The following is a 27,985-nucleotide window of genomic DNA, read 5'->3' as shown; positions in this document are numbered from 1 at the left end:
GAGAGGTACAGGGCCTATATTAAGCACATATGGACAATCATTGAGTGTTTTATAATTATTATTATTATTATTTTATATTTCTAGTAAGTTTTTTTTTTTTTGTTTTTTTTTCCCCCTCAGTTCTGAATTTGAAGACTATTCCAAAGAGATTGATCTTCTGTATTCTCTGTGTCAATAAGGACAACAGTAAGTGGCATCCAGATGACGTGCAGGACACTGAACATGTGCTTCTCTCTATGCTTACATTATGCATTTGCCGTACAGTTGAGAATTTTTTTTTAATGCAATTTTTTTTTTTTAAAAAAAAGACTATTGCTAAGGCTACATTCACACTACAGAGGTGCACTATGGAGGACACATCACCATGGCTGAATTACTTTTGGTAGGAAAAAGACATGTCGCCCTATCTTTTACACTGATATTCTGATGTAAAAAGCATTGAAAAGGTCATAATTTTGGCGCAAATTCAGGCTGTGCTAAAATATTGACTTTTGGGTGTGTTTGCTTCACTCTGATAAAGTGGGAAGGATGGGTGCATGGCGACCACTTGTCAAATTCATGACTAATGGTGGTGTTGCAGGGAGTAGAGTAGGATTGGTGGAGAGGCGCACACAGAGGTGTAGACCACTTGCCCGGTGATCCTTGTTCATGAAGGGGCGTACGAATCAGAAGCGTCTGACTCTCACCCATCTTCTCATCAAGACCGGCGAGAGCAACGTTGGTCTTGATGTATCAGGCCCTTATCCTCTGACTGAGCCCTCAGCGCAGAGGACATCTGTAATGTGAAAATAGCCTAAAACAGACAACCGGATACAGTTGACACTGATTACTACTGTAATGGCAAAAATATGTTAGTATATGTCTGTATACTATTGAGTTTCTTTGTGTGTTTTTTTTTTTTACAGGATTTGAGAATGTAAATCTGCATTCTTCTGTCAAGAAATAATATTGACAAATAACATTTTCCTTTAATAAAAATATGTAAAATAAAAATTAGATAGATATATATATATATATATATATATATATATATATATATATATATATATATATATATATATATATATATATATATATAAACATACACACATCTCTGACAAAAATTAAGAGACCACTGCAAAATTGTCAATTGTTTTTTTGATTTTTCTCTTTATAGGTATATTTTTGAGTAAAATATAAATTGTTCTTTTTGCATTTTGTGTTAACAATAAAAATATAAAGTTAATAAACAAAGATATACACACACACACACACACACACACACACAATACAGGTTTGGCAAAATTAAGAGACCACTGCAAAATTGTCAGTTTTTCTGATTTTTCTGTTTATAGGTAGATTTTTGAGTAAAATGTAAATTGCTCTTTTATTCTATAAACTACTGACAATGTCTTCGAATTTCCAAGCAAACAATGTATTCTGAAAATGAGAAATCTATGTGTAAATATATATAGTGGGTACAGAAAGCATTCAGACCCCTTTACATTTTTCACTTTGTTTCATTGAAGCCATTTTGTGAATTCAAAAAAGTTCATTTTTTTCTCATTAATGTACACTCTGCACCCCATCCCCCATCTAGACAGAAAAAAAAGATTTCTTTGTCGCTCCTAATTGGGAGACCCAGACAATTGGGTGTATAGCTACTGCCTCCGGAGGCCGCACAAAGTACTACACTTAAAAGTGTAAGGCCCCTCCCCTTCTGGCTATACACCCCCCCGTGGGATCACGGGTTCCTCAGTTTTTTGCTTTGTGCGAAGGAGGTCAGACACGCACGCATAGCTCCACTGTTTAGTCAGCAGCAGCTGCTGACTATGTCGGATGGAAGCAAAGAGGGCCCATACAGGGCCCCCAGCATGCTCCCTTCTCACCCCACTTTCTGTCGGCGGTGTTTGTTAAGTTTGAGGTACCAATTGCGGGTACGGAGGCTGGAGCCCACATGCTGATTCCTTCCCCATCCCCATTAGGGTTCCGGGTGAAGTGGGACTTTACCGGTCTCCAGGCACTGAGACCGTGCTCCATCCGCAGCCCCTGGAGAAGCCGCTGGATATGGAGCTGAGTATCATCAGGGACAGACCCTGCTCCGTCAAGGTACTCTGTGTCCCCGTGCATACCGCGCGCACACCGCAGCATGGCTGGGTGTGTTAGTGCACCGGGGACATCAGCGCTGCTGCGCTTGTGCCATTTCCTCACTACAGCTTGGCTGAGTGGGTAGACTTAGGGCGAACGGTCGCGCCGGCCGCTGGGGTCAGTCACACTGCGACGCGGCTGGGACTTGTGGTGCGCCGGGGACTTCCGCGCTGGCCGTGCATATATCACGGCCGCGCTTATTACTACAGTCCCCGGCTTTTGCGGCCTAGTTCGTCTCGTTCCCGCCTCCGCACCTGCCAGTCAGGAGGAGGGCGGGACGCCGTACAGAGCATCAGCGCTGAGGGCTGGAGTCTGTTTTACATACTCCAGCCCTCACACCAGGCACAGTAGGACGCAGTTTCCCGCACTTTGTTTGTGGCACGCCCACGGTCCGCCCCTCTTCACAGGACGCCGGCAGCCATTCCTGTCTGCACGCTGAGCTGGAGAGGGTAGCCTGGGAGACCCAGACACGGGATTCTGCGACCTCATACCCGCGTTTCAGCGGGCGGTAAGCAGCCCTCAAGGGCTCACCCCCACTTGTGCCGTTGTGTACTTGGTATTTTGTGTTTGCAAATACTTTTCACTGTACGGTCGCTGGTGATTCTCGGCTATATACCCTCCTAGATTGCAAGGAGGCAACAGCATGTCGTCCGTTAAACGCAAGGGTGCCAAGGCACAGACTTTATATGCTGCCTGTACCGCATGTGGGGCTACTCTACCGGCAGGTTCCACTGACCCCCATTGTGTGCAGTGCTCGGCCCCTGCAGCACTTGCTCAGCCGGGGCCTCTGCTAGACGTGACCCAGGGTGTACCACCTGTGAATGCTGTCCAGGTGACAGGAACGGAGTTTGCAGCTTTTGCTGATAGATTGTCTATGACAATGTCTAAGATTCTTGAAACATTGCAGTCTAGACCAGTAACTCAGACCACGGACACTGTTGAATCATTGCTCCCTGGTCCCCCTCAACTGGAACACTTCCGGGCTCCGGGGGTGTCACATGCACCCCAGGGTGACGGCTCTGACTCGGACGACAGTCCCAGACAGCCTAAGCGGGCTCGCTATGAGGGGCCCTCAACTTCGTCTCACTGGTCAGGATCCCAGCGGGATGAATCTATGGGTGATGAGGCGGATGTAACTGATCAGGATTCTGATCCTGGGACCGCTCTCAATCTGGATACACCGGATGGTGACGCCATAGTGAATGATCTTATAGCGTCCATCAATAAGATGTTAGATATTTCTCCGCCAGCTCCTCCTGAGGAGGAGTCAGCTTCACAGCATGAGAAATTCCATTTCAGATATCCCAAGCGTAAATTAAGCTCTTTTCTGGACCACTCTGACTTTAGAGACGCAATCCAGAAACACCACGCTTATGCCGATAAGCGGTTTTCCAAACGGCTTAAAGATACACGCTATCCTTTTCCCCCTGACGTGGTCAAGGGCTGGACCCAGTGTCCCAAGGTGGACCCTCCAATCTCCAGGCTTGCAGCTAGATCCTTAGTTGCAGTGGAAGATGGAGCGGCACTTAAAGATGCCACTGACAGACAGATGGAGCTCTGGTTGAAATCCATCTATGAAGCTATTGGAGCGTCGTTGGCGCCAGCATTCGCAGCCGTATGGGCACTCCAAGCTATTTCAGCTGGGCTTACACAAGTCGACACTGTCACACGTACATCTGCTCCGCAGGTGGCACCATTGACCTCTCAGATGTCTGCATTCGCGTCTTACGCGATTAATGCTGTCCTAGACTCTACGAGCCGTACGGCGGTGGCGTCAGCCAACTCCGTAGTTTTACGCAGAGCCTTGTGGTTGAGGGAATGGAAGGCAGATTCTGCTTCCAAGACGTGCTTAACCAGTTTGCCTTTTTCTCGTGACCGATTGTTTGGTGAGCGTTTGGATGAAATCATTAAACACTCCAAGGGTAAGGATTCATCCTTACCTCAACACAGACAAAACAAACCCCAACAAAGGAGGGGTCAGTCTGGTTTTCGGTCCTTTCGAGGCTCAGGCAGGTCCCAATTCTCCTCGTCTAAGAGGACTCAAAAGGATCAGAGAGGCTCAGATTCTTGGCGGACTCAATCACGCCCAAAAAAGACAGCAGGAAGAACCGTCACCAAGACTGCTTCCTCATGACTCTCAGTCTCCTCTTTCCGCATCCTCGGTCGGTGGCAGGCTCTCCCGCTTTGGCGACATTTGGCTGTCACAGGTCAAAGACCGTTGGGTGAGAGACATTCTGTCTCACGGGTACAGGATAGAGTTCAGCTCTCGTCCTCCAACTCGTTTCTTCAGAACTTCTCCACCGCCCGACCGGGCCGATGCTCTGCTGCAGGCGGTGGCCGCTCTAAAGGCGGAAGGAGTGGTGACTTCCGTTCCTCTTCAGGAACAAGGTCACGGTTTTTACTCCAATTTGTTTGTGGTGCCAAAGAAGGACGGGTCGTTTCGTCCCGTCCTGGATCTAAAGTTGCTCAACAAACACGTAAAAACCAGGAGGTTCCGGATGGAATCTCTCTGCTCCGTCATCGCCTCAATGTCTCAAGGAGATTTCCTAGCATCAATAGACATCAAGGATGCTTATCTCCACGTGCCGATTGCGCCAGAGCATCAGCGTTTTTCTACGCTTCGTTATAGGAAGCGAACACCTGCAGTTCGTAGCGCTACCTTTCGGGCTGGCGACAGCCCCTCGGGTCTTCACCAAGGTCATGGCTGCAGTAGTAGCAGTCCTGCACTCGCAGGGTCACTCTGTGATTCCGTATTTGGACGATCTACTTATCAAGGCACCCTCTCAAGAGGCATGCCAACACAGTTTGAACGTGGCACTGAAGACTCTCCAGAGTTTCGGGTGGATTGTCAACTTTGCAAAGTCAAATCTAACCCCGACCCAATCACTAACATATCTTGGCATGGAGTTTCATACTCTCTCAGCGATAGTGAAACTTCCACTGGACAAGCAGTGCTCGCTGCAGACAGGGGTGCAATCTCTCCTTCAGGGCCAGTCGCACACCTTGAGGCGCCTCATGCATTTCCTAGGGAAAATGGTGGCAGCAATGGAAGCAGTCCCTTTCGCGCAGTTTCATCTGCGCCCTCTACAATGGGACATTCTCCGCCAATGGGACGGGAAGTCGACGTCCCTCGACAGGGATGTTTCCCTCTCTCAGACAGCCAAGGATTCTCTCCGGTGGTGGCTTCTTCCCACCTCTTTGTCAAAAGGAAGGTCGTTCCTACCCCCATCCTGGGCGGTAGTCACGACAGATGCGAGCCTATCAGGGTGGGGAGCAGTGTTTCTTCACCACAGGGCTCAGGGTACGTGGACTCGGAAAGACTCCACCCTTCAGATCAATGTTCTGGAAATCAGAGCAGTCTATCTTGCCCTGCAAGCCTTCCAACAGTGGCTGGAAGGCAAGCAGATCCGAATTCAGTCGGACAATTCCACGGCGGTGGCGTACATCAACCACCAAGGGGGAACACGCAGTCGGCAAGCCTTCCAGGAAGTAAGGCGGATTCTGTCGTGGGTGGAAGACACAGCATCCACCATATCCGCAGTTCACATCCCAGGCGTGGAAAACTGGGAAGCAGATTTTCTCAGTCGCCAGGGCATGGACGCAGGGGAATGGTCCCTTCACCCGGACGTGTTTCAGGAGATCTGTCGCCGCTGGGGGATGCCGGACGTCGACCTGATGGCGTCACGACACAACAACAAGGTCCCGGTTTTCATGGCACGATCTCACGATCACCGAGCTTGGGCGGCAGACGCCTTAGTTCAAGATTGGTCACAGTTCCGGCTACCTTATGTGTTCCCACCTCTGGCACTGTTGCCCAGAGTGCTCCGAAAGATCAGGTCCGACTGCCGCCGCGCCATTCTCGTCGCTCCAGACTGGCCAAGGAGGTCGTGGTACCCGGATCTGTGGCACCTCACGGTAGGCCAACCGTGGGCGCTACCAGACCGTCCAGACTTGCTGTCTCAAGGGCCGTTTTTCCATCTGAATTCTGCGGCCCTGAACCTGACTGTGTGGCCATTGAGTCCTGGATCCTAGGGGCCTCAGGTTTATCTCATGAGGTGGTTGCCACCATGAGACAGGCTAGGAAACCATCCTCCGCCAAGATCTACCACAGGACGTGGAAGATATTCCTATCTTGGTGCTCTGCCCAGGGAGTTTCTCCCTGGCCATTTGCATTGCCTATTTTTCTTTCCTTCCTGCAGTCTGGGTTGGAAAAAGGTTTGTCGCTTAGCTCCCTTAAAGGTCAAGTCTCCGCGCTATCCGTATTTTTTCAGAAACGCCTAGCGTGACTTCCTAAGGTACGCACGTTCCTGCAAGGAGTCTGTCATATCGTCCCTCCTTACAAGCGGCCGTTGGAGCCCTGGGATCTGAACAAGGTTCTAATTGCTCTCCAGAAGCCGCCTTTCGAGCCTATGAAGGAGATTTCCTTTTCTCGGCTTTCACAGAAAGTGGCTTTTCTAGTGGCGGTCACGTCTCTTCGGAGAGTGTCCGAGCTGGCGGCGTTATCTTGCAAATCTCCCTTCCTGGTGTTTCACCAGGACAAGGTAGTTCTGCGTCCAATTCCAGAGTTTCTTCCCAAGGTGGTATCTTCCTTTCATCTCAATCAGGATATCACTTTACCGTCTTTGTGTCCGCATCCAGTTCACCAATTCGAAAAGGGTTTGCATTTGTTGGACCTGGTGAGAGCACTCAGGATCTACATTTCCCGCACGGCGCCCCTGCGCCGCTCGGATGCACTCTTTATCCTGGTCGCTGGTCAGCGTAAAGGGTCGCAAGCTTCCAAATCCACCCTTGCGCGGTGGATCAAGGAACCAATTCTTCACACCTACCGTTCTGCTGGGCTTCCGATTCCATCTGGACTGAAGGCCCATTCTACCAGAGCCGTGGGTGCGTCCTGGGCATTACGGCATCAGGCTACGGCTCAGCAGGTGTGCCAGGCGGCTACCTGGTCGAGCCTGCACACTTTTACCAAACATTATCAGGTGCATACCTTCGCTTCGGCGGATGCCGGCCTAGGTAGACAAGTCCTTCAGGCGGCGGTGGCCCACCTGTAGGAAAGGTCTGCTTGACAGCCCTATCACGAGGTATTCTTTTACCCACCCAGGGACTGCTTTTGGACGTCCCAATTGTCTGGGTCTCCCAATTAGGAGCGACAAAGAAGAAGGGAATTTTGTTTACTTACCGTAAATTCCTTTTCTTCTAGCTCCAATTGTGAGACCCAGCACCCGCCCTGTTTTTTCTTAGGGATTTTGTTTTTCGGGTGCACATGTTGTTCATGTTAATAAGTTCAGTTCTCCGATGTTGTTTATCGGATTGAATTTGTTTTTGAAACAGTTATTGGCTTTCCTCCTTCTTGCTTTTGCACTAAAACTGAGGAACCCGTGATCCCACGGGGGGGTGTATAGCCAGAAGGGGAGGGGCCTTACACTTTTAAGTGTAGTACTTTGTGCGGCCTCCGGAGGCAGTAGCTATACACCCAATTGTCTGGGTCTCCCAATTGGAGCTAGAAGAAAAGGAATTTACGGTAAGTAAACAAAATTCCCTTCGTTGAAATGTTTGCAAAATTATTAAACAAGAAAAACTGAAATATCAGAAACCTGAAAATGTCTGTCCACCATCCAACCTGACAGAACTGCAGAGGATCTGCAAGGTAGAATGGCAGAGGATCCCCAAATCCAGGGGTGAAAAACTTGTTGCATCATTCCCAAAAAGACTCATGGCTGTACTAGCTCAAAAGGAAGGGCGCTTCTACTCAATACTGAGCAAAGGGTCTGAATACTTATGACCATGTGATATTTCAGTTTTTCTTGTTTAATAAATTTGCAAAAATGTCTACATTTCTGGTAAATTTCTATAATTATTTTTTTTTTCCTGGCAAGATTGGGTGCAGAGTGTACATTAATGAGAAAATAGAAATTGTTTGTTATGTATGTGTTGTGGGGATAGATATATATATATATATATATATATATATATATATATAGAGAGAGAGGGAGATATATATATTAAAATTTATTTTTTACAGTTAATAGTAAAATGTACCTTAACTACCATCTTTTTCGGACTATAAGACGCACCTGACCATAAGACGCACCCTGGTTTTAGAGGAGGAAAATAGGAAAATAAAATTTTAACCAAAAAATGTGGTCATGACACACTGTTATGGGGCAAGGATCTGCTGCTGACACTGTTATGGGGGTAATGTCCCCAAATTTTCTACTAAGGTACCCTATTCTGGTAACTATCCTCCTGCCTTGTATATGATCCTGCTCATATACCCCCATCCATCCTGCTCATATACCCCCATCCATCCTGCTCATATACCCCCATCCATCCTGCTCATATACCCCCATCCTGCTATATACCCCCATCCTGCTGATAATATACCACCCACCCTGCTCATAAAATACCCCCATCCTGGTATATGGCCTGTATCCTGTGGCACAGAAAAAGAAATAAACGTTTATACTCACCTTTCCTCACTCCCTGGAGCACCGATCATCTTCCTCTCTGTCTCAGCTGCAGCGCCGCTGAGTGGAGCTGTCACCGTGTGGGGAGCCGTCACCGTTGTCTGCAGCATCGCGATGTCTTCCTGTCTGTGCCGGTCAGCTGATCTGTGTGGACACTAGCGGCGCGCACAGCGATGACGTCATCGCTATGCTCACCGCTCTCTACACAGATCAGCTGACCGGCACAGACAGGAAGACATCGCGATGCTGCAGACAACGGTGACTGCTCCACACACGGTGACGGGTGAGTACACTGATTCACTGCACCCTGCGCTGATAATGATGCACGGGGCAGTGAATACAGCCGCACATGATCACTCCAGGCTGTAGTTGCCAGGGATGATCATGCGGCCGGCTGTTAATTATGCGCGCATCCCCCGCTCATCTTCCTGCCCATTACCCCGCCCACCTGTCAGCGCTGACTTCAGCGCTGAGAGATGATGGGCGGGAGGATGGGCGTGCATATCTAATGAGCGGGCTCACGTGGTCACGGCAGGCGCTGCTGCAGCCTGCTTGTGCTCCCGATGACCCTCATTCCCCGCATCCACATTCAGACCATAAGACGCACCCCCCACTTCCCCCCAACATTTGAGGGAGAAAAAAGTGCGTCTTATGGTCCGAAAAATACGGTATGTGTCAAAAACGTGGTGTGAACGTAGCCATCTATTATGGAACAACAAGTAATAATGGAACTTTTTTTTCTTCCTCCTTAGAGGTTGACACTTCTGAGACTTTTTGAGAAACAGCAAGCAAATATTCAGTGTAAAGTTCTTGCAAGGCTGAAGAATTCAACATTTTCTTGGCAATTCAAGGTTTTTGTCCCCAATAGATACCTTTCTAAACTGATATTTTTTTTTTTTTTTTTTCAAGAAAAAGATGAAAAATATTTTCCAACCTTGTAAAAAAAAAAGAAGACACTTCTTCTGATGTTCAAGAGGAAAATTGATGTAATATTTTAAACATTTTGTAACTTTATACACAATAATGTTTCTGCAGTGTTATATATATATATATATATATATATATGTGTATGTGTATGTATATATATTATATAATATGAAGTATTTTCTAATAAAACTAAATGTATTCTGTCCGCATGCAGTTAAGTTATGATATTCTTCAAGTTGAGCGAGTATCTAACTATGTACTTGCTATACTCATAACGAGTACTGTTTTCTACTCTCGTCTTCATTACGAATAGCGTGTAATGCAAGTCAATGGGGAAAACTCACAAGGTAACGAGTAACCCGAATGGCATACTATTCATTCGAGTAGCGAATAATGCCGAATTTGGGTTTCTCATTACATTGCGAGTATTCCCCATTGACTTTCATGGCACATGCTATTCGGAATGAATACGCGAGTAGTAGACAGTGCTCGTTATGAGTATAGCGAGTATGAATAGTTAGGTACTCGCTCAACTCTAGATATTGTATTCGTAGCCAAATTTGTCAATAACGAGAAGCAAATCCGGAGCTGTGCAGAATATTCCTGGCAGTTGCTGGAGCCGTAGTGCCTGACATCACGATAATACAATACCTTACACATAGACATTGCCACTCTCGGCCGGGTCTGTCCGCTCTCTAAGGCCACTGTTACTCTCACATTCTGCCCTGTCCAGTCCAAAATATAAAGTATGCACTGTGGCCTTGGATCCCGTTATAGAGTTACCATTGTTATAAATTAGCAGAACAAGCAAAGATATGAAACTTTCTAGAATATTTATTGCAGAAATATGTCCTCAGTGAAGACATATTTTCATTTCCAGCTGGAAAAGATGACCGGTGCTGCTCTTAAAAGTCTAAGAAGGGGGAAGAAGAAGCAAGAAGCTAGGGGACAGAGGCAGACACAGACATACATCTGCTAATTGACCTGAACCAACATTTATAATTTCAGATCACTTACAATATTCTAAAAACTTTGCCTTCAGAACATATTCGGGACATTACTGATAAGCTTAACCCCTTCCCAAAAAATGACGTAACTTGTAACTATATCAAGATTGCAGGTGATTTACTGTAATCTGACGTGCAGGTTTGTCAGCGATTGCACAGGCACAGAAGTTGTACCCATGTCATCCGCATGGAAGAGCCAATTGCTTTGCACAGACTCCTGCTGCAAGTGCTGAGGCCGGACATAGCGCCAATCTAAGCCCTATACAGAGGCATGATGCAAACGTTTGGGCATCCCGGGTCAAAATTACTGTTATTGTGAACAGTTAAGCAAGTTGAAGATGAAATGTTCTCCAAAAGGCAAAAAGTTAAAGATGACATGTTCCATTTGTAAATTATGCAAAAAAAAAAAATTATACAAAATAGTAAAAGATGTATAAAAGTATACAAATTTGGTATCGCCGTTCATTATGAGAGGGCAGGGCACTACCATGCTCAGGTGTTCAGTACTCGTTAAAGGCAATCTGTCACCAGGTTTTTGCCACCTAATCTGAGAGCAGCATAACGTAGGGGCAGAGACCCTGATTCCAGTGATGTGTCACTTACTGGGCTGCTTAGTGTAGTTTTGATTAAACAGTGATTTTATCAGCAGGAGATTATCATTAGAGGACTACTTGCCCTGCTGCCAGGTAGTCCAGCATATTCATGAAATCTGTGTAACTGCTAGAGAAGCAGCAGAGAAAACATGGAGTTTATCAAAATGACAGCAAACCGCTCAGTAAGTAACATATTGCTGGAATCAGGGTCTCTGTCTCTACATCATGCTGATCTTAGATGAGGGAGTAAAAACCTGGTGACATATTCTCTAATAGAGCAGTTGGATGCTAGGACAGGTGTGACTTGAGCACCCGAGTATAATGGAAGTTAATGGGGAACTCGAGCATTTTTTTCAGATTTCTCAGAGAAACACTTGAGTCCCGCTTTGACTTCCATTATAAACGGGGGCTCGAGTCTTGTCCGTCCGAGCACCCAACTGGTCTTAACAACTACCGAGCATGGTAGTGCCCGCTCATCATATGGTAAGTAGAGCTCATACATCAGTATTTGTACAAACCCACAGAATAAACTAACCCCTTTTTTTTTTTTTTTTTTTTTTTAGTACAAGAGAAATAGTGTAAAATTCAAACACAAAAAACCTGGCAATACTGTTTTTTTTTTTATTAAAATGCTCCTCATAAAGCGGTAATAAAAGCTTAATAATTTAAGCAAAGCCAGCTCATACTAAAAAAAGATGGGCCCTAATATGACTGCTGCAAAAATGAATATAAAAGGTAACATTATGGCTCCAGGAACGTGACAATAGAAAAATAAACAACAAATTGTAGGTCTGCCATTAAGGCCAAAACTGGCCAGGACGCAAGGGGTTCATTCTCTTATGTGTATATACCTATGTATGTATGTATACAGTAGATTACATATATATATCATATACATATATTTTACATATTTACAATTTTAGTTTTTTGTGTTCTAAAGTTGAATTCCAATAAATATATTTTATATTCTATTTATTGGAATACAACTTTAGAACACAAAAAAATAAAATTGTAAATATGTAATATATATATATATATAAAATATATATATAGTGTGTGTATATATATTTGAGTGGAAACTCCATCAGGATAATCACCATGCCATGGCAGCGTGTATTTTAACCCCTACCATTCATTGTCAGCAATGTGTAGTAGGTTTACTAATAATATTAACAATTACCTCCAATTAGAAATATAAAATGTAGTATATTTCTCTTGATTACTTACGTCTCTTGCTTCATGTGCAGGGCATTACAGTAGCTTAAGTATACATGTTTTTTTGACCACTCATATAGGGACACTTAGTTGCTAGTGGTCGTAACTATGGAAACCTAAGCTGCAATGCCTTGCACATGAGGTATGTGACATAGCTAATCAGAGCTATACTACATTTCTAATTGGAGGTATTTGCTATTATTATTATTTTTTTTTATTATTATTATTATTATTATTATTATTATTATTACTACTACACCTACTATATGTTGGATAGGATCTTCGAGATCAACAAAGGATAAAAACATTGACCAGTACAAATGTCAGGCCTCTCTGGAACGCCAGTAATTATCACTATATCCCATTCTGAGTAGACCTAATGGTTACAATGGACAATGGATACAGTATAAATGTTCTAGTGCATATTTAAGCCATATGGATGGTGGTAGGATGCAGTAGTTTACCATATGACTGGTTACATTGTTCCATGTAGAGTTGCAATATGTTGTAGGAAAATTAATAGCAGATCTCTAAATTGTACGGTGTTACACATATTACTAGTTAGTAATGTATGTAGCTTAGAGGCCCATTATACAGTAATGTGTAAATATTCAAAGATTTCATTTTCACTTGGTTCAGCATATCAGGCAATATTGGGAAAACATTAACCAGATAGATACAGGCCCTTAGAGGGTAAGTATACTCTAATAGAAGGTCACAGAGTTTGGCTGTGCAAACTGCTCTCTGACTCTATCATTCCTTCATAATGTATTTGGTATCCTATGTATCGCTGTTGCTTTGTTTTTATCCCTTTCCCTTTAGTACCCTGCACAGTTCTTCACCCTTTCAGCTGCTTTTCATCAGCACTTCTCTTGGCTCTTGGTGTCTATACAGTGTATGTGTGTGTAATATATATATATATATATATATATATATATATATATATATATATATATATATATATATATATATATATATATATATATATATATATATATATATAAAATATATATATATATATATAAAATATATATAATTTCTTAATTCTTTACCCTTAACAAGTCTCCAGTGCAAGCTCGCATTCTTCTGGTGTAACATGGTTGTTGCTTGCAGTTCCTCTTCCTGAGGCATCTGGAGATAAGTTGTTGTTGTTTACTTCCCTTGTTTGTTATTCTTGTGTGTTCTTTAGCTCTCAGTGGGGTTGACGAAGAGCTAATCCCATCCATTCCCTACCTAGGGCCTAGATACAGACAGTCAGCCTAGGGTCACAGGTATCCTTCTCAGCGCATAGGTTCCGCACCTATCTCGGGTGGTGAGGAAACCCAGGGCCCAGTGGTAGGTTTGGTCAGGGGGTCACCCTTTCGCCGTATGCTGGGTACTTCCCTGTACCTAGCATGACATTTATAAGCAATGTAATCGTCTCAAAGGCTCACCTTGCTTAGTTGTGCTAGGATAGGCACAACGCTAATCAAGGCTTCATTTGCTGCCAGAAGTCCATATCCAGTGGTGTACAGTGGCTGTGGCACTACCCAAGGAAAGCAACAGATACAGTGATCCAATTAGGCACATTCGATCAATAATGATGTCTGTCATGACCGATCTGAGACAAAGAGCAGGGTCCCTGCTATGAATTTGATGAGAGTCGGTACTCCAGTGACAGCCACTACATTTTCTTAATGGCTGCCACTGGGCATAAAAATTTGGTGTTCGGCAAACAAAATCCCGCGCACCTGAGCAAACCCCGGTTTTGGTCATGGGTGGGCAGGGTTTCAGCCGAGTTACTGTCATCTTAAATGTGTTCACCTATTTAATAGGGATCCATTGAGTATCCAAAAGATCCATCTCTTTTTGGCGAACAAAACCAAGAGAGCTGTATAAAAAAAAAAGAGCTGGACTGCCCATTACTACCGATCAAGGGTACAATGTAGAAATATCCCAGCATCCAACAGAAGACAAAGCCTTTATTCTTAAAGATGAGCGTAATACATGATGCATTTCAGAGCCATTCACTCCTTTTTCAAATGACAAGGCTGTACTTTCTCGTTTGAAAAAGGATGGCTCCGAAACACATCATTTTAAACTTGATCTTTAAAGAGACGCTATCAGCTCAGAATGACTGTTCAAACAGTGGCCAAACATTTAAGTGCACCTTCCCACCTGCTGGTTTTCCCTCTATCTCTGCCCTTCTCTGGCTTTATGAAGCCACAGCTGCCGATCAAAGAAAGAGGTGGTTTTAGGAGGGAAAACAGCAGGTGGGAAGATGCATTTAAATGATTAGCCCCACCATGATGCACCAAGCGCCTGTGCTTGATTTGAACAGTCATTCTGACAAAGTCCCTTTAAGAAAAAAGGATTTTTTTCTTTATGATGACAGGCAACAGCCTACCATCCATAGATTCTGTCAGTTGCTTGACCTGTTTACGATCAACATTGTGTGCAGCAGCCACCACAGCCTCCAGACACTGCTCCGAGAGGTGTACTGTTTTCCCTCCCTGTAGATCTCACATTTTATGACGGACCACAGGTTCTCTATGGGGTTCAGATCAGGTGAACAAGTGGGCCATTTCATTATTTTTTCATCTTTTAGACCTTTACTGGCCAGTCACGCCGTGGAGTAGTTGGATGCATGTGATGGAGCTTCTTCCTGTACCACTGCTTGAAGAAGTTGTCTTCCAGAAACTGGCAGTAGGTCTGGGAGTTGAGCTTCATTCCATCCTCAACCCGAAAAGGTCCCACAAGTTCATCTTTGATGATACCAGCCCACACCAGTACCCCACCTCCACCTTCCTGGCGTCTGAGTCGGAGTGGAGCTCTCTGCCCTTTACTGATCCAGCCTCTGGCCCATCCATCTGGCCCATCAAGAGTCACTCTCATTTCATCAGTCCATAAAACCTTTGAAAAATCAGTCTTAAGATATTTCTTGGCCCAGTCTTGACGTTTTATCTTATGTTTCTTGTTCAAAGGTGGTGGTTTTTCAGCCTTCCTTACCTTGGCCATGTCCCTGAGTATGGCACACCTTGTGCTTTTTGATACTCCAGTAACGTTGCAGCTCTGAAATATGGCGAAACTGGTGGCAAATGGCATCTTGGCAGCTTCATGCTTGATTTTCCTCAATTCATGGGCAGTTATTTTGCGCCTTTTTTGCCCAACACACTTCTTGCGACCTATTTGCGATGAAACGCTTGATTGTTTGGTGATCATGTTTCAAAAGTTTAGCAATTTCAAGACTGCTGCATCCCTCTGCGAGACATCTCACAATTTTGGACTTTTCAGAGCCCTTCAAATTTCTCTTCTGACCCATTTTGCCAAAGGAAAGGAAGTTGCCTAATAATTAAGCACACCTTATATAGGGTGTTGATGTCATTACACCACACCCCTCCTCATTACAGAGATGCACATCACCTGATTTACTTAATTGGTAGTTGGCTCTCAAGCCTATACAGTTTGGAATAGCACAACATGTATAAAAAGTATCATGTCATCAAAATACTCATTTGCCTAATAATTCTGCACACAGTGTACTATTCAGATATAAAACTAATCGGTCATATGAAATTCTTCAGTATTCGTTATTATCTACAGATTATGTTGACACTTTAGAAAAGTTATTAGGGTATACACTAGAGATGAGCGAGGTTCGCCAATTTCATATTCGAGTGATTTTGGGGGGTGCTCGAGATCGAACTCGAGCTTTTTGCTAAAAGCTCGACAGTTCGAGTTACGTTCGAGAACGGCTCGATCACCAAAAGCAGGGCTTTTTACAGCTACAGTGTGAAGGGAGCCATCGCTGGCAGCCTGCGGTAAGCTGGTAACCAAGATAAATATCGGGTATCCAAGCAAAGTGCTGTCACGGGCAAATCGCTGCTCGTGGCGCACAACATCGCTTACACCTGTCACACATACTTACCTGCCTAGAGATGTCGCTGTGGCCGGCGAACCGCCTCCTTTCTAAGGGGGCTGTTCGTGCGGCGTCACAGCGACGTCACTAAGCAGCCGCCCAATAGAAGCAGAGGGGACGAACATCCCGCCCACCTCCTTACTTCCTCATTGCGGACGTCCGCAGGTAAGGTGATGTTCCTAGTTCCTGCGGTGTCACACGTAGCGATGTGTGCTACCACAGGAACGACGAACAACCCGCGTCCTGCTACAGCAACGATAATCGGGAAAGGAACGACGCGTCAACGATCAACGATTAGGTAAGTAATTTTGATCGTTAACGGTCGTTCGTTCGTGCATTTCACACGCAACGACGTCGCTAATGAGGCCGGATGTGCGTCACGAATTCCGTGACCCCCAACGACATCTCGTTAGCGATGTCGTTGCGTGTAAAGTGGCCTTAAGTCACTGACTGTACCCTGCCTAGCATCAGGCTATTGTCACGCTAGATACGGGGGAGTACCAAACGAACCGCGAAAGTGAAACGGAACCCTTTGTCTAGGGAAGGGGGATATGGTGACCCCTGACCAAACCTACTGCTGTCCCCTGGGGTCCCTCACCACCCTAGATAGGTTCATTACCTATGTGCTGAGATGGATATCTGACCTTAGGTATTCCAAATGCTTGACTCTAAATAGGGAACGGGTGGGATGAGGTCTTTGTCAACCCCACTAAACACTAACGAAGACACAAGGAGGACATACTGGGAAAAAGTTCATGAACTACTTATCTACAGGTGATTCAGGTAGAAATTCAGCAATGTGATACCACAGATGAGTACAAGCCACCTGCTTGCAACCAGAGTTTGAAAAAACTGAATAATATAACCAGCACAAGTCCAGGGAAGATGGGAGTATTTAAGACCATGGGAAATACTGATAATAAGCAGCTGGGTGGAAGAAGAGCGCCGCTGGGTCCTAAAGGGGAAGAGATGAAAACCCAGCAGGAAAGTTACCTAGTACAATGAATACTAACAGCAGGAACAATGGAAAGTCAGGGAGTATTGTGTGCAGCCAAACGCTGTGACCTTCTATGGCCAGAGACTACATGACTGCTGATTTTCAATATCCTGATCATGTAATAGAGCCATAAAAACTAATTGCACGTGAGCTCTAAAAAAAACCGACACATTTCTCAAGGTGGCAAAAAGCTTAGTCGTAAAAAGCATGTGACCCAGATTATCTACAGAGCATCATTGCTTCTTTTATTTGTACAAAGATATTTACAAGTTTATATCCCAAATATATTGTCTTATCAGGAAAGAGACCAAAATATAAAACAAAGAAGACCACCCCCTTACCCAGACCAGATTTACTGTGATCGATTGTCAGTACCACCAAATATTATGTAGACTGTCCTCTTTCTTTAAGAACTCAACTCTCTCCATTCCCCCAAGATAAATTCTAATACACTCTTGGTTGGCCGTCTCAGAAGCGCCGCTCATCACCCAATTCTGGATCGAGTTAATGGGCATAGAGTAAATTCGGATGCAACCTTTTCTTCACTTGGTCCACGGCTTGTAACGTGTCATTACTGATGAGTCCTGGCATTAAACTGGCATAGGGAGACTGAGCTTCTTCCCGCGGAGAACTGTTTAGATAGAAGAAAAATGATTCATCCTTACACATTTCAGCATATTATGTATTTTTTGAGCCTCATTTAGACACCCCGTTTATTTTTTGTATGTGAAAAAAAAATGTCCAATACGTTCAATCAGATTTTTATTAGTTTGTCAATTTTTGCCAATTTTTTTAGACTTGTATGGGTGATTTTGGTCTGCAACTCAGATCAAAAATAGTTTGCAAAAAAAAGACGTAAACAGACCCATAGACTATAATTTAAGGAACCTCTAAGTCACCTTACCCCAGGTACATGAACAGACCACAGGTGATTCCCAGCAAGGAAGAGTCAGAGCAACACAGGAGGCAAACATGCAGGTAACATGCAGTAAGATCCAGCTGGACAGCCCATGGATTCAAAATCAATTCCATTATTCCATTTTTAAAATCATGGTACAAAATAAAAGTGTGACAATAGATAAGAAAAGTGTAGATAAGTGAAATCCTACGCACTGCGGCATTAAACCTTAGGCCGGCTTTGCACACTACGACATCGCAGGTGCGATGTCGGTGGGGTCAAATCGAAAGTGACGCACATCCGGCGTCACTTGCGATGTCGTAGTGTGTAAAACCTTTTTCGTTTAATATTTCTTTATTGTTTTCAAGAAAAATTATATAACAAAGCATGAATATATATAATTTTGTAGTGCCCGGTTTTACAGAATATGGAAAAGTAGCAGTTTGGTCTGGGCATTTAAATCTTATACAGCATATACTACAGTGAACTTTATCGTAGGTCTTACAAGAAAAATTCTTCATAACATCCTTAATGACATCTTATCCCAAGTATATATCAATCGTTTATCTTTTGTTCTATTTAATATGTAGATGCCAATATCATTCTGAATAATCTTGCCATATATTTCAACAAGTAAACCTATGTACACTAATTAGATAAGCAAGAGAAGGAAAAGAGGGGAAAGAAAGAAAAGCAAGGGATGAAAGGAGAAGAAGAGGGAGAAAGAGAAGAGAAAGAAGGAAAACACGAGAAAGAGAGAAGGGGAGATTCTGTAGGGTTCTGTGACGTCGCACCACACCACCCTCCCATCAGGAGGGCCACTTCGCCCCGCCAAACATCAGTGTGGCAGCGTGCCCGTGTGTAACCAGGATTGGGATTGTTGTGTTTCTCTGAATTGAAGCCACGGATACCAGGTGGAAAAGCATAGTGAGTCTCTCCCTTCATCAAATGCTCTTATCTCTTCCAAACGTCTCAGGGCATCCATAGCCCCCACCCAGTCTGCTCTTCTCAATGTATAGGTGGACCTCCAATGTTTCGGTATGATCTGTCTCATTGAGATCATGAAGTATGAGAGCAGACCTCTCCTCACCTTAGAGATTGCCCCCCCGTACATTGAGAAGAGTGCCACCTCCGGCGAGGGTGTCACTCCCACTTGATGTAAATGATTATAGAGAGCAAAGACGTCTTCCCATAATCCCTGGATCCCTGGACAAGACCAGCAAACATGTAGCATTGTGCCCACAGAGGACTGACACCTCCAGCAAGTGTCTGAGACCTCTGGAAACATTCTGTGGAGCCTGGCGGGTGTCCTGTACCACCGTGCGAGGATTTTATAGTTGAGTTCCTGCATTCTACATGAGATGGTGGATTTGTGTGTTAGGTTAAATGACTTATACCACTGTTCTTTGGAAAAAGTCTCTCAGTTCTGACTGCCATTGCCCTACATACTCGGGCAGGTCCCCCCCGTCCCTCCAGACACTGTTATGTTGTAGATTATTGAGACTGTGTGGGGAGGTGTTTCTCGAAGGAAACAAAATCTGTCAAATGGAGTTAAGTCCTTATGCATCTCAGATCTCGGAGATAGAGAGTCTACAAAGCTACGTAGTTGTAAGTATTGAACCAATGACTTGGCTCTCTTGGCCGGTCATCTAGCAAGGACATCAGTGGTCTGCAACCCTGTTGAGTAATGACATCTTTAACACGTGGGATCCCTCCCGTTGGCATTGAAATCAAGCTGGGACGGATTTCATGAAGCCAGCATTGGAATGCAGGGTTGCCCACCAGTGACGTCATAGGGCCCGGTTCCCCTGTCAGCCTATATCGCCTATTGGCCCTCCTCCATGCAGTAGCCAGAGACAAGAGAATTGGGGAAATTCCCAGGGTCTCCAAGTTGATTCTAGATGATAACCAGAAGATTCCCTGCGTCATGGTTGCGTGTAGATCACATTCAATCTCTATCCACAATTTTCTGTCCCTGTTATGGAGGAGATCCAGTATGCAATTGCCCACCGACGCCGCATGGTACGCTTTAAAATCAGGTAGCCCCACCCCTCTGCCCCAGCGAGACCTGTTCAACATGGAGTATTTCAGTCGGGGTCTGGTACCTCGCCATACAAAATTGCTGATCATCTTTTTTAACTTGAAGATGAAGTTTTCTCCTAGATTCAATGGGATTGTTTGGAACATGTATAGTATTTTGGGTAGGACATCCATTTTAATTGTATTGACTCTGCCAAACCATGAGATGGGGAGGTTATGCCAAGCCGTGAGGTCTTTTTGTATGTTTTTTAAAAGGTCTGGAAAATTATGTTCATATAGGTCTTGGTGTTTAGAAGGTATCCTGATCCCCAAATATATTATGCAATTGCTGTTCCACTTAAAGGGAAAAACTGGTTTGAGGGCATCCTCTTCCACCGACGGTAGCGATACGTTTAGGATCTCTGTTTTTTGTAGGTTTACTTTAAAGTTGGAGAGTCCACCAAAAGTCTCAAACTCCTGTAGTATGGCAGGTAAGCTAATCCTTGGTTGTGTCACATATATCAGGAGGTCATCTGCAAACAGTGCCAGTTTATGAGACGTTGGTCCGATCTGTAACCCCTTTATCGAGGGGTTTTTCCTAAGCGCGTTTGCCAGGGATTCCATTACCAAAATGTATAGGTATGGTGATAGAGGGCATCCCTGTCTGGTGCCATTTCCAATATTGAATGGGGTTGACAGGCGTCCGTTCACGCCCACTTGTGCCGTTGGTTCACGGTATAGGGCCTTTACCCATTGTAGTAAGCGCGAACGGACGCCAATTGCCTGCAGCGTGGCTTCTAAAAAGCCCCAATGGACTCTGTCAAATGCTTTTTCGGCATCGACTGTCAAGAGGCACATTGGAGTCTGGCGTTGTCGGGCTTGGGCTACCAAAGACAGGGTTCTGATTGTATTATCACGCGCCTCCCTCCCTGGAACAAATCCTACCTGGTCTTTGTGTATCAGCTTGGGAATGTAGGGGCCTAATCTCAAAGCTATCATTTTAGAGTATAGTTTAATATCCACGTTTATTAATGAGATAGGTCTGTAATTGGCGCAAGTTAGTAGATCCCTGCCAGGTTTTGGGATTACTGTTATTCGGGCTTGAAGTGTCTGTTTAGGGAACTGGCATGTTTTTGTTATGGAGTTAAAGGCTTTCAACATTATAGAGCTACAGGCTTCTCCACATATTTTGTAGAACCGGGGAGTAAACCCGTCGGGGCCAGGACTTTTGCCAACTTTAAGGGCTTTAATAGCATCGCCTAGTTCAGTGTCTGAGAAATCCTCTTCTAGGCTCTCGTAGTGTGTAAAACCTTTTTGATACGATGAACGAGCGCAAAAGCGTCGTAATCGTATCATCGGTGTAGTCTCCGACATTTCCATAATGCCGGTGCAGCGACAGGTACGATGTTGTTCCTCGTTCCTGCAGCAGCACACATCGCTGTGTGTAAAGCCGCAGGAGAAAGGAACATCAGCTTACCTGCATCCCGGATGCTATGAGAAGGAAGGAGGTGGGCGGGATGTTTACATCCTGCTCATCTCCGCCCCTCCGTTGCTATTAGCCGGCTGCCGTGTGACGTCGCTGTGTCGCCGCCCGGCCCGCCCCCTTAGGAAGGAGGCGGTTCGCCAGCCAGAGCGACGTCGCAGGACAGGTGAGTGCATTTGAAGTTGCCATAGCGATAATGTTCACTACGGCAGCTATCACAAGATATCGCACGTACGACGGGGTCGGGGACTATCGCACTCGACATCGTAGCATCGGCATGCGATGTCGTAATGTGCAAAGCCGGCCTTACTCATTCATGGTATGAATGCCTTCAGTAAAGCTTATAGCTTGTAGTGATTTTTTTTTTTTGTTGGTCCACGATTATGAAAACACAAATATAGAAATCAGCTCAACCACATTGAAGGGAGTTTGTCAGCAGATTTCTGAAATGTGACTTGAAGACCGCATGCTGCAAATGTTAAAACAGAGTCTTCAGCTGTGTCTGTTATCTGTCTTTTTTTGTTTACCTGTAATATTAGCTTAAGCCTCTTATCTTTATCATCAGTGAGTCTCAGCAGCAGGCCTGAGTTAGGCTATGTGCGCACGTTGCATTTTTTCCCGAGTTAACGCTGCGTTTTGAACTGCAGCGTTTCAGTGCCAAATTGCATGCGTTCTGCTTCCCCAGCAAAGTCTATGAGAAGTCCGAAAATTCAAAGCACACGCTGCGATTTTAAACACAACGTTTTAGATGCCAAAAATCGCTGCGGAAAAAAAAAAGCAGCATGTCACTTCTTTTGTGCGTTGTAGCTGCGTTCTCCACCCATTGAAATCAATTATTCTCCACCCATTGAAATCAATTATGTGGGTCAAAACGCAACCAAAATGCACTTGGATTCCTTTTTTGTTGCGTTCCGCATGCTTTTTTTGACAAGCAAAACGCAGGTCTTCAGTCTCTCTCTGTGGATGTCGGTCAATCTCCGACTGTCTGTCGGTCGGTCGGTCTCTTTCTCTGTCAGTTGGTCGCTCTGTCTGTCGGTCTTTCTCTGTCTGTCCCTCTCTTTGTCCGTCCGTCGGTCTCTCCTCCTCTCTCATACTCACCAATCCCCGATCACCAGTGCGGCGCTGCACGGCTGTTACAAGCTCCGGCGGCTTTTCCTCTTTTGAAAATGCCGGCCGCTCATTATTCAATCTCTTATTCCCTGGCCACCGGCGCCTATGATTGGTTGCAGTCAGACACGCCCCCACGCTGAGTGACAGCTGTCTCACTGCAACCAATCACAGCCGCCGGTGGGCGGGTCTATATCGTGCAGTAAAATAAACAAATAAAAAAAAAGACGTGCTGTCCCCCCGCAATTTTGATACCAGCCAGGGTAAAGCCACACGGCTGAAAGCTGGAATTCTCAGGATGGGGAGCTCCACGTTATGGGGAGCTCACTTGTCCATCTTTTGGATGCTGGAGATTCTCCTTCCTCTTCCTACGATTTTAAATATGGAATAAATAAATTCATTTTTAATTCACAAGCTGTCTAACTGGAACTTCAAAGGACTTGCAAACATGGTCTATAATTCGTGCATGTTTTATCCACGAAAAACACAGGTACACGTATGTGGAAAAACAGACATCTGACTGAGGCCTTACGGGTTACTTTTCTCCCCAAGTTGGAATTCTTACCCTTAGTGATGTAGAGGTAGAAAAAGTCAAAGTAGAAGATGGTCTGCACAACTCCTGACACCACGGCTATCTGGTCATAGAACTTCTCCGTGTGGTAGCGCCAGATCCAGTTAGCCAAGTAAAGCATACGATATAAGCCCAAAAAGAAGAGGTAGTGTGTGGTGATAGACTCGGCTTCTCCCGTCTTACTGATCATAAAGAGCTGGGGCAGAATTGCCACAGATTCCAGGTAAATGGAAAAAGTCCAAAGTATCTAAAAGAAAAATACATTCAATTTTATTAAAGAGAAAAGAGTTTGTTAGCAAATGCTTCTAGGAGATTCCTCAAATGTCACATTCCTTCAACATAAGGTCCTATTTACACTAAAATGATGTCTACATAGTACAAAAACACATTAAAATATCATAACTATCACAAAATGATTCAGGGTTACAGTCTCCTAGGAGGAACAGTGATACATGAATGTGATTGGCTGCTGAAGAAAGGTTCAGTGATCCCTACTGATTTCTAACATCTGGTTAAAATAGATTTCGATGGAGACCACTTTTGTATTATGTTTCTGGGCCGAAGACGAAATAAAAAGGTATACAGACAGTACAGCTAATTCTTTTTGTGAGGTAAAATATTAAAAAAAAAAAAAGTCACGGAAATGTTTTAACTCATAAAAAGAATCCAATGCTGTAATGTCTGTATACTCTCTTTTTTTTTTACTTTCTCCCTGGCCCAGGAGATATGGTATGATCAGACCATGTCCTCCTGTACGGTTAGACACGGCCATTACACAGCACATAGCAGGGCACATATATAAGATTATCTTAGCACAGGAACATTTTTTTTAAACAGATCCAATTGTAGAACTTATAAGTATTCTAAGATCTAATGATAAAAATCAACATTAAAATTAATTTTGTTCTTGGGAAAAAAACCCTTGAAATGATACCAAATCCCTGCTGGCATTACTAGAGGAGGAGCACTTTTTTTAAAGTCTTGGATCAGAGTCAAAAATGTAATTTTCTGGGTCTCAGTGTCTATGGAAGGCCCTCTCCACATGTGAATGTTTCCGGTACGTATGGCATCCATTTTTATACAAACCGAAGACATGTACATACATACAGCCATTAAAATCTATGGTTTTGCTTACATTCCCGTGTTTTCAGAGAGTCATGAACAGCACAGCGTGACCCAGTGACTCTGAAGAGATCTAACGTTACTGATGTTACTGGGTCTAGTGAGGTGCAGCAAGACCCAGAATTGCTTGTAAGACTATGGAGTGTCAGATTGATGCTCCATACACGTTGTTCGATGGTATCTTTGGGCTTCGTCGCACGTGAGCGGGAGTTTTTATTTAATTTATTTATTAATAAAGGGGTGAATGAGAGTAAAGCGGGCTTTACATGCTGCGACATCGCTAGCGATAGCACTTGCCCACGTCGTGCGTGCGTCACGGACAAATCGCTGCCCGTGGCGAACAATATCGCTAGTACGCGTCACACGCACATACCTTCCTAACAACGTCGCTGTGGCCGCTGAACAAACTCTTGTTTAAGGGGGCGGTTCGTGCAGCCTCACAGCGACATCACACAGCGGGCCACCAATAGAAGCGGAGGGGCGGAGAGCAGCCGCATAAACGTCACTCCCACCTCGTTGCCGGAGGACTCAGATAAGCTGTTGTTCGTTGTACCTGGGGTGTCACATGTAGGGATGTGTGCTGCCTCAGGAACGACGAACAACCTGCGTCCAGAACGAGCAACAATATTTGGGAAAGGAATGACGTGTCAACAATCAACGATTTGTGCCGCTTTTTGGATCGTTAGTGGTCGAACGTAGGTGTCACGCACAGCGATGTCGGATGTGCGTTACGAATTCCGTAACCCCAGCGATATCTCGTTAGCGATGTCGTTGCATTTAACGGGGCCTTAAGTATCTTCTTTTATGTTTATATTTCTGTTTTTTGCAGGTTTACATTTGCGGACTACGATGAATCCCTGATCTATGGTTAACCTATGTAGTTTGTTTTTTTTATTTAATAAAGTGAGGACGAGAGAAAGTGTCGGGGAGTGTTTATTTCGATAAATTATTTATTTGTGTGTGTGTGTCTCCTTTTTGTGATTACTGGCTTAGTAATGTGGATATCTGATATACGCCTCTCCATTACTAACACCATGGCTTGATGCTAGCTGTGTTTTTGGATATTACACAGCTGATATCTACCCCATCTACCATTACCCTGATTGCCACTGCACCAGGACAATCGGGAAGAGCTAAGGCAAAGAGCCAGAACTGAAGTATGTTAGGTGATGCTCCACTTCTGGGGTGGTTGCGGGCTGGTATTTTTAGGCTGGGAAGGTCCCAATAACCATGGATCTTCCCAGCCTGATACTATCAGCCCCCAGCTGTCTGCTTTTCTTTTGCTGGTTATCAAAAATGAGGGGGACCCCACATCGTTTTTTATTTATTTAACAGGCTAAATGAAAAGGCCTATAAGCTATTTATCTAGCTATCTTTGCACATTCTTAATTATTTTCTGGTACGTGTCACATGGATGACACATACAGACATGGAAGGCCACACGATTTGTAAAAACGGAACGTGCCACACGTGCATTTTTTTTTTATGCCTAACAGAAGCTGAATTAAGACAGAAAAAAAGGCCTCAACCTTACACTTACTGCAGATGAGGGATGGAGGAGTGTTCTTTCAAGCTCGGTTCTCTTGTCACATTTAAGGGCACTGTGAGAGTTACCATCTAATCCTAATTAGGCCATTTGTTGACTCTGGCACTTAGATGTTTAAAGGCATCTGGAGTGTAGTTTGCATGATGCCCATTATGTGTCATTTTTACGACTTGGAAGGTGTCTACTTTAAGAAAAAGGGTTCAGGGATTTTTAGTAAAATATTGGTATTTTATCTTTGAAAATATTTAATTGAAGGAAACTGACCCTGCCGACAGGGCTGTGGAGTCGGTAAGCCAAACCTTCGACTCCAGCTCCGACTCAATTTCCCTTGCACCTGCACCGACTCCTACATGTATTGCTTATAGTTAATTGAAAAATGTATTGTAGTACATGAACATGTGTATGTGAACATCAGACATTTAATCATTTTTATGATACAATAATCAAGATATTTGGATAGAACATAAAATATATTTATTGGAATACAACTTTAGAACACAAAAACCTGTAATAAATTGTAAATATGCAATACACCATGTAATATACAGTAGATTACATATATATCGTATATATATATATATATATATATATATATATATATATATATATATATACATTACATATTGTATTACATATTTACAATTTTATTTTTTTGTGTTCTAAAGTTGTATTCCAATAAATAGAATATAAAATATATTTATTGGAATACAACTTTAGAACACAAAAAACTAAAATTGTAAATATGTAATATATATATATATATATATATATATATATATATATATATATATATATATATATATATATAGATATAGATATAGATATATATATCTATATATATATATATATATATATATATATATAGATATGCTACTGTATATTACATGGTGCATTACATATTTACAATTTTAGTTTTTTCGTGTTCTAAAGTTGTATCCAATAAATATATTTTATATTCTATCTAAATATCTTGATTATTGTGTATCATAAAAATTATTAAATGTCTGATGCTCACATTGTACTACAATACATTTTTCACTTAAATATAAGCATTATACTAAATGTTATTATTTAGTATGTTTTTGATGAAAACAGTTTTTTGCCACTTACATAGTGTTATATATAACGCTATGTAATACACTATGTAAGTGACAAAAAAACAGTTTTCACCAAAAACATACTAAATAACACTTGTGCAGTCTATGAATTTGTTGTAAGAAATAGAATTGCTTCCATCAGATCCTTCTTCGCAGATGACCTCAAATCTGACCTAATAATTTTAAGGCTAGAGAGCAGCCTCTCTACAGTAACTTGGGTTGGAGGCAAAGCCGTAGCCACATGGGCAACATCTCTAACAATTTCCGGGTACAAAAGGAATTGCCTCATGCACAGTTAGTTTTGATGAACAGTTGAATTTTTCTATTTCTTTGAGAGCAAGTGAAAAATTTTACTGAAATCTGGTCAATCTGCTGCTATAGGAGACGGAGTAAAATCTTTTTCCTTGCGGCAACGCTTTGCCTGCTCCATGTCATCCAAATACTTGTCAAAGTTAAACTCCTCATCCGATGAGGCTGAAGATATGGCAGCAGTAGCACTGTCAGGCCCCAAGTCCTCTTGCGCCTGGCAGTCCTGTAGCCGCTCATCCTAACTGCTACCTCACTCAAAGCTTCTTTTCCTTTAGTAAGCTGTTGATCATCAAGCAGTATACGATGACTTGGGTCCAAATAAACAGCTGCCAGAAGAATTTTATTTTCCAATAGCTGTGTCTCTCTCCGTTGCATTGAAGCAGAAATTCCATCTGTGATTAAACGTCTTCTTCGGGACAGGCAAAATAGAAAGTTCTTCCACTCCCTTATGAAAATGCCAGGAGTTAAATCCTCAGCTTGTCATTTTTTAGTCACGGTAAATGGGTGATTAAGCAATTCCTTCAATTCAGCCACCTGTGTCCATTGACCTTCATTTAATGTTACTTGAGGGTTCACCATATCTATAAGAAACTATTTTAGTT

At 43.6% G+C, this 27,985-nt stretch overlaps 2 protein-coding genes across 3 annotated transcripts in view; one reads left to right on the top strand and one right to left on the bottom strand.

Annotated features, from left to right (window-relative positions):
• The window catches only part of LOC142249875 (putative endonuclease 4), a 73,705-nt gene extending 64,208 nt beyond the window's left edge, over nt 1–9,497 (top strand). For both annotated transcript variants that reach the window (XM_075321834.1, XM_075321832.1), the window contains 2 exons: nt 121–186; nt 9,347–9,497. In XM_075321834.1, the coding sequence (XP_075177949.1) occupies nt 121–186; nt 9,347–9,372 (92 nt within the window). In that variant the 3' untranslated portion in view covers nt 9,373–9,497. The remainder of the gene's footprint in view (nt 1–120; nt 187–9,346) is intronic.
• A 7,938-nt stretch (nt 9,498–17,435) lies between these two features.
• The window catches only part of KDELR3 (KDEL endoplasmic reticulum protein retention receptor 3), a 31,971-nt gene continuing 21,421 nt past the window's right edge, over nt 17,436–27,985 (bottom strand). Inside the window, exons 4-5 of the mRNA XM_075321835.1 lie at nt 23,304–23,556; nt 17,436–17,862 (exon numbers count right to left, since the gene is read on the bottom strand). Coding sequence (XP_075177950.1) covers nt 17,822–17,862; nt 23,304–23,556 — 294 coding nt within the window. The 3' untranslated portion in view covers nt 17,436–17,821. The remainder of the gene's footprint in view (nt 17,863–23,303; nt 23,557–27,985) is intronic.

Source organism: Anomaloglossus baeobatrachus, chromosome 8, assembly GCF_048569485.1.
Source record: "Anomaloglossus baeobatrachus isolate aAnoBae1 chromosome 8, aAnoBae1.hap1, whole genome shotgun sequence".
In the NCBI taxonomy this organism is placed as follows: Eukaryota; Metazoa; Chordata; class Amphibia; order Anura; family Aromobatidae; genus Anomaloglossus; species Anomaloglossus baeobatrachus.
The sequence above is the reverse complement of the archived record's forward strand: the minus strand, read 5'-3'. Positions and strand labels throughout refer to the sequence as shown.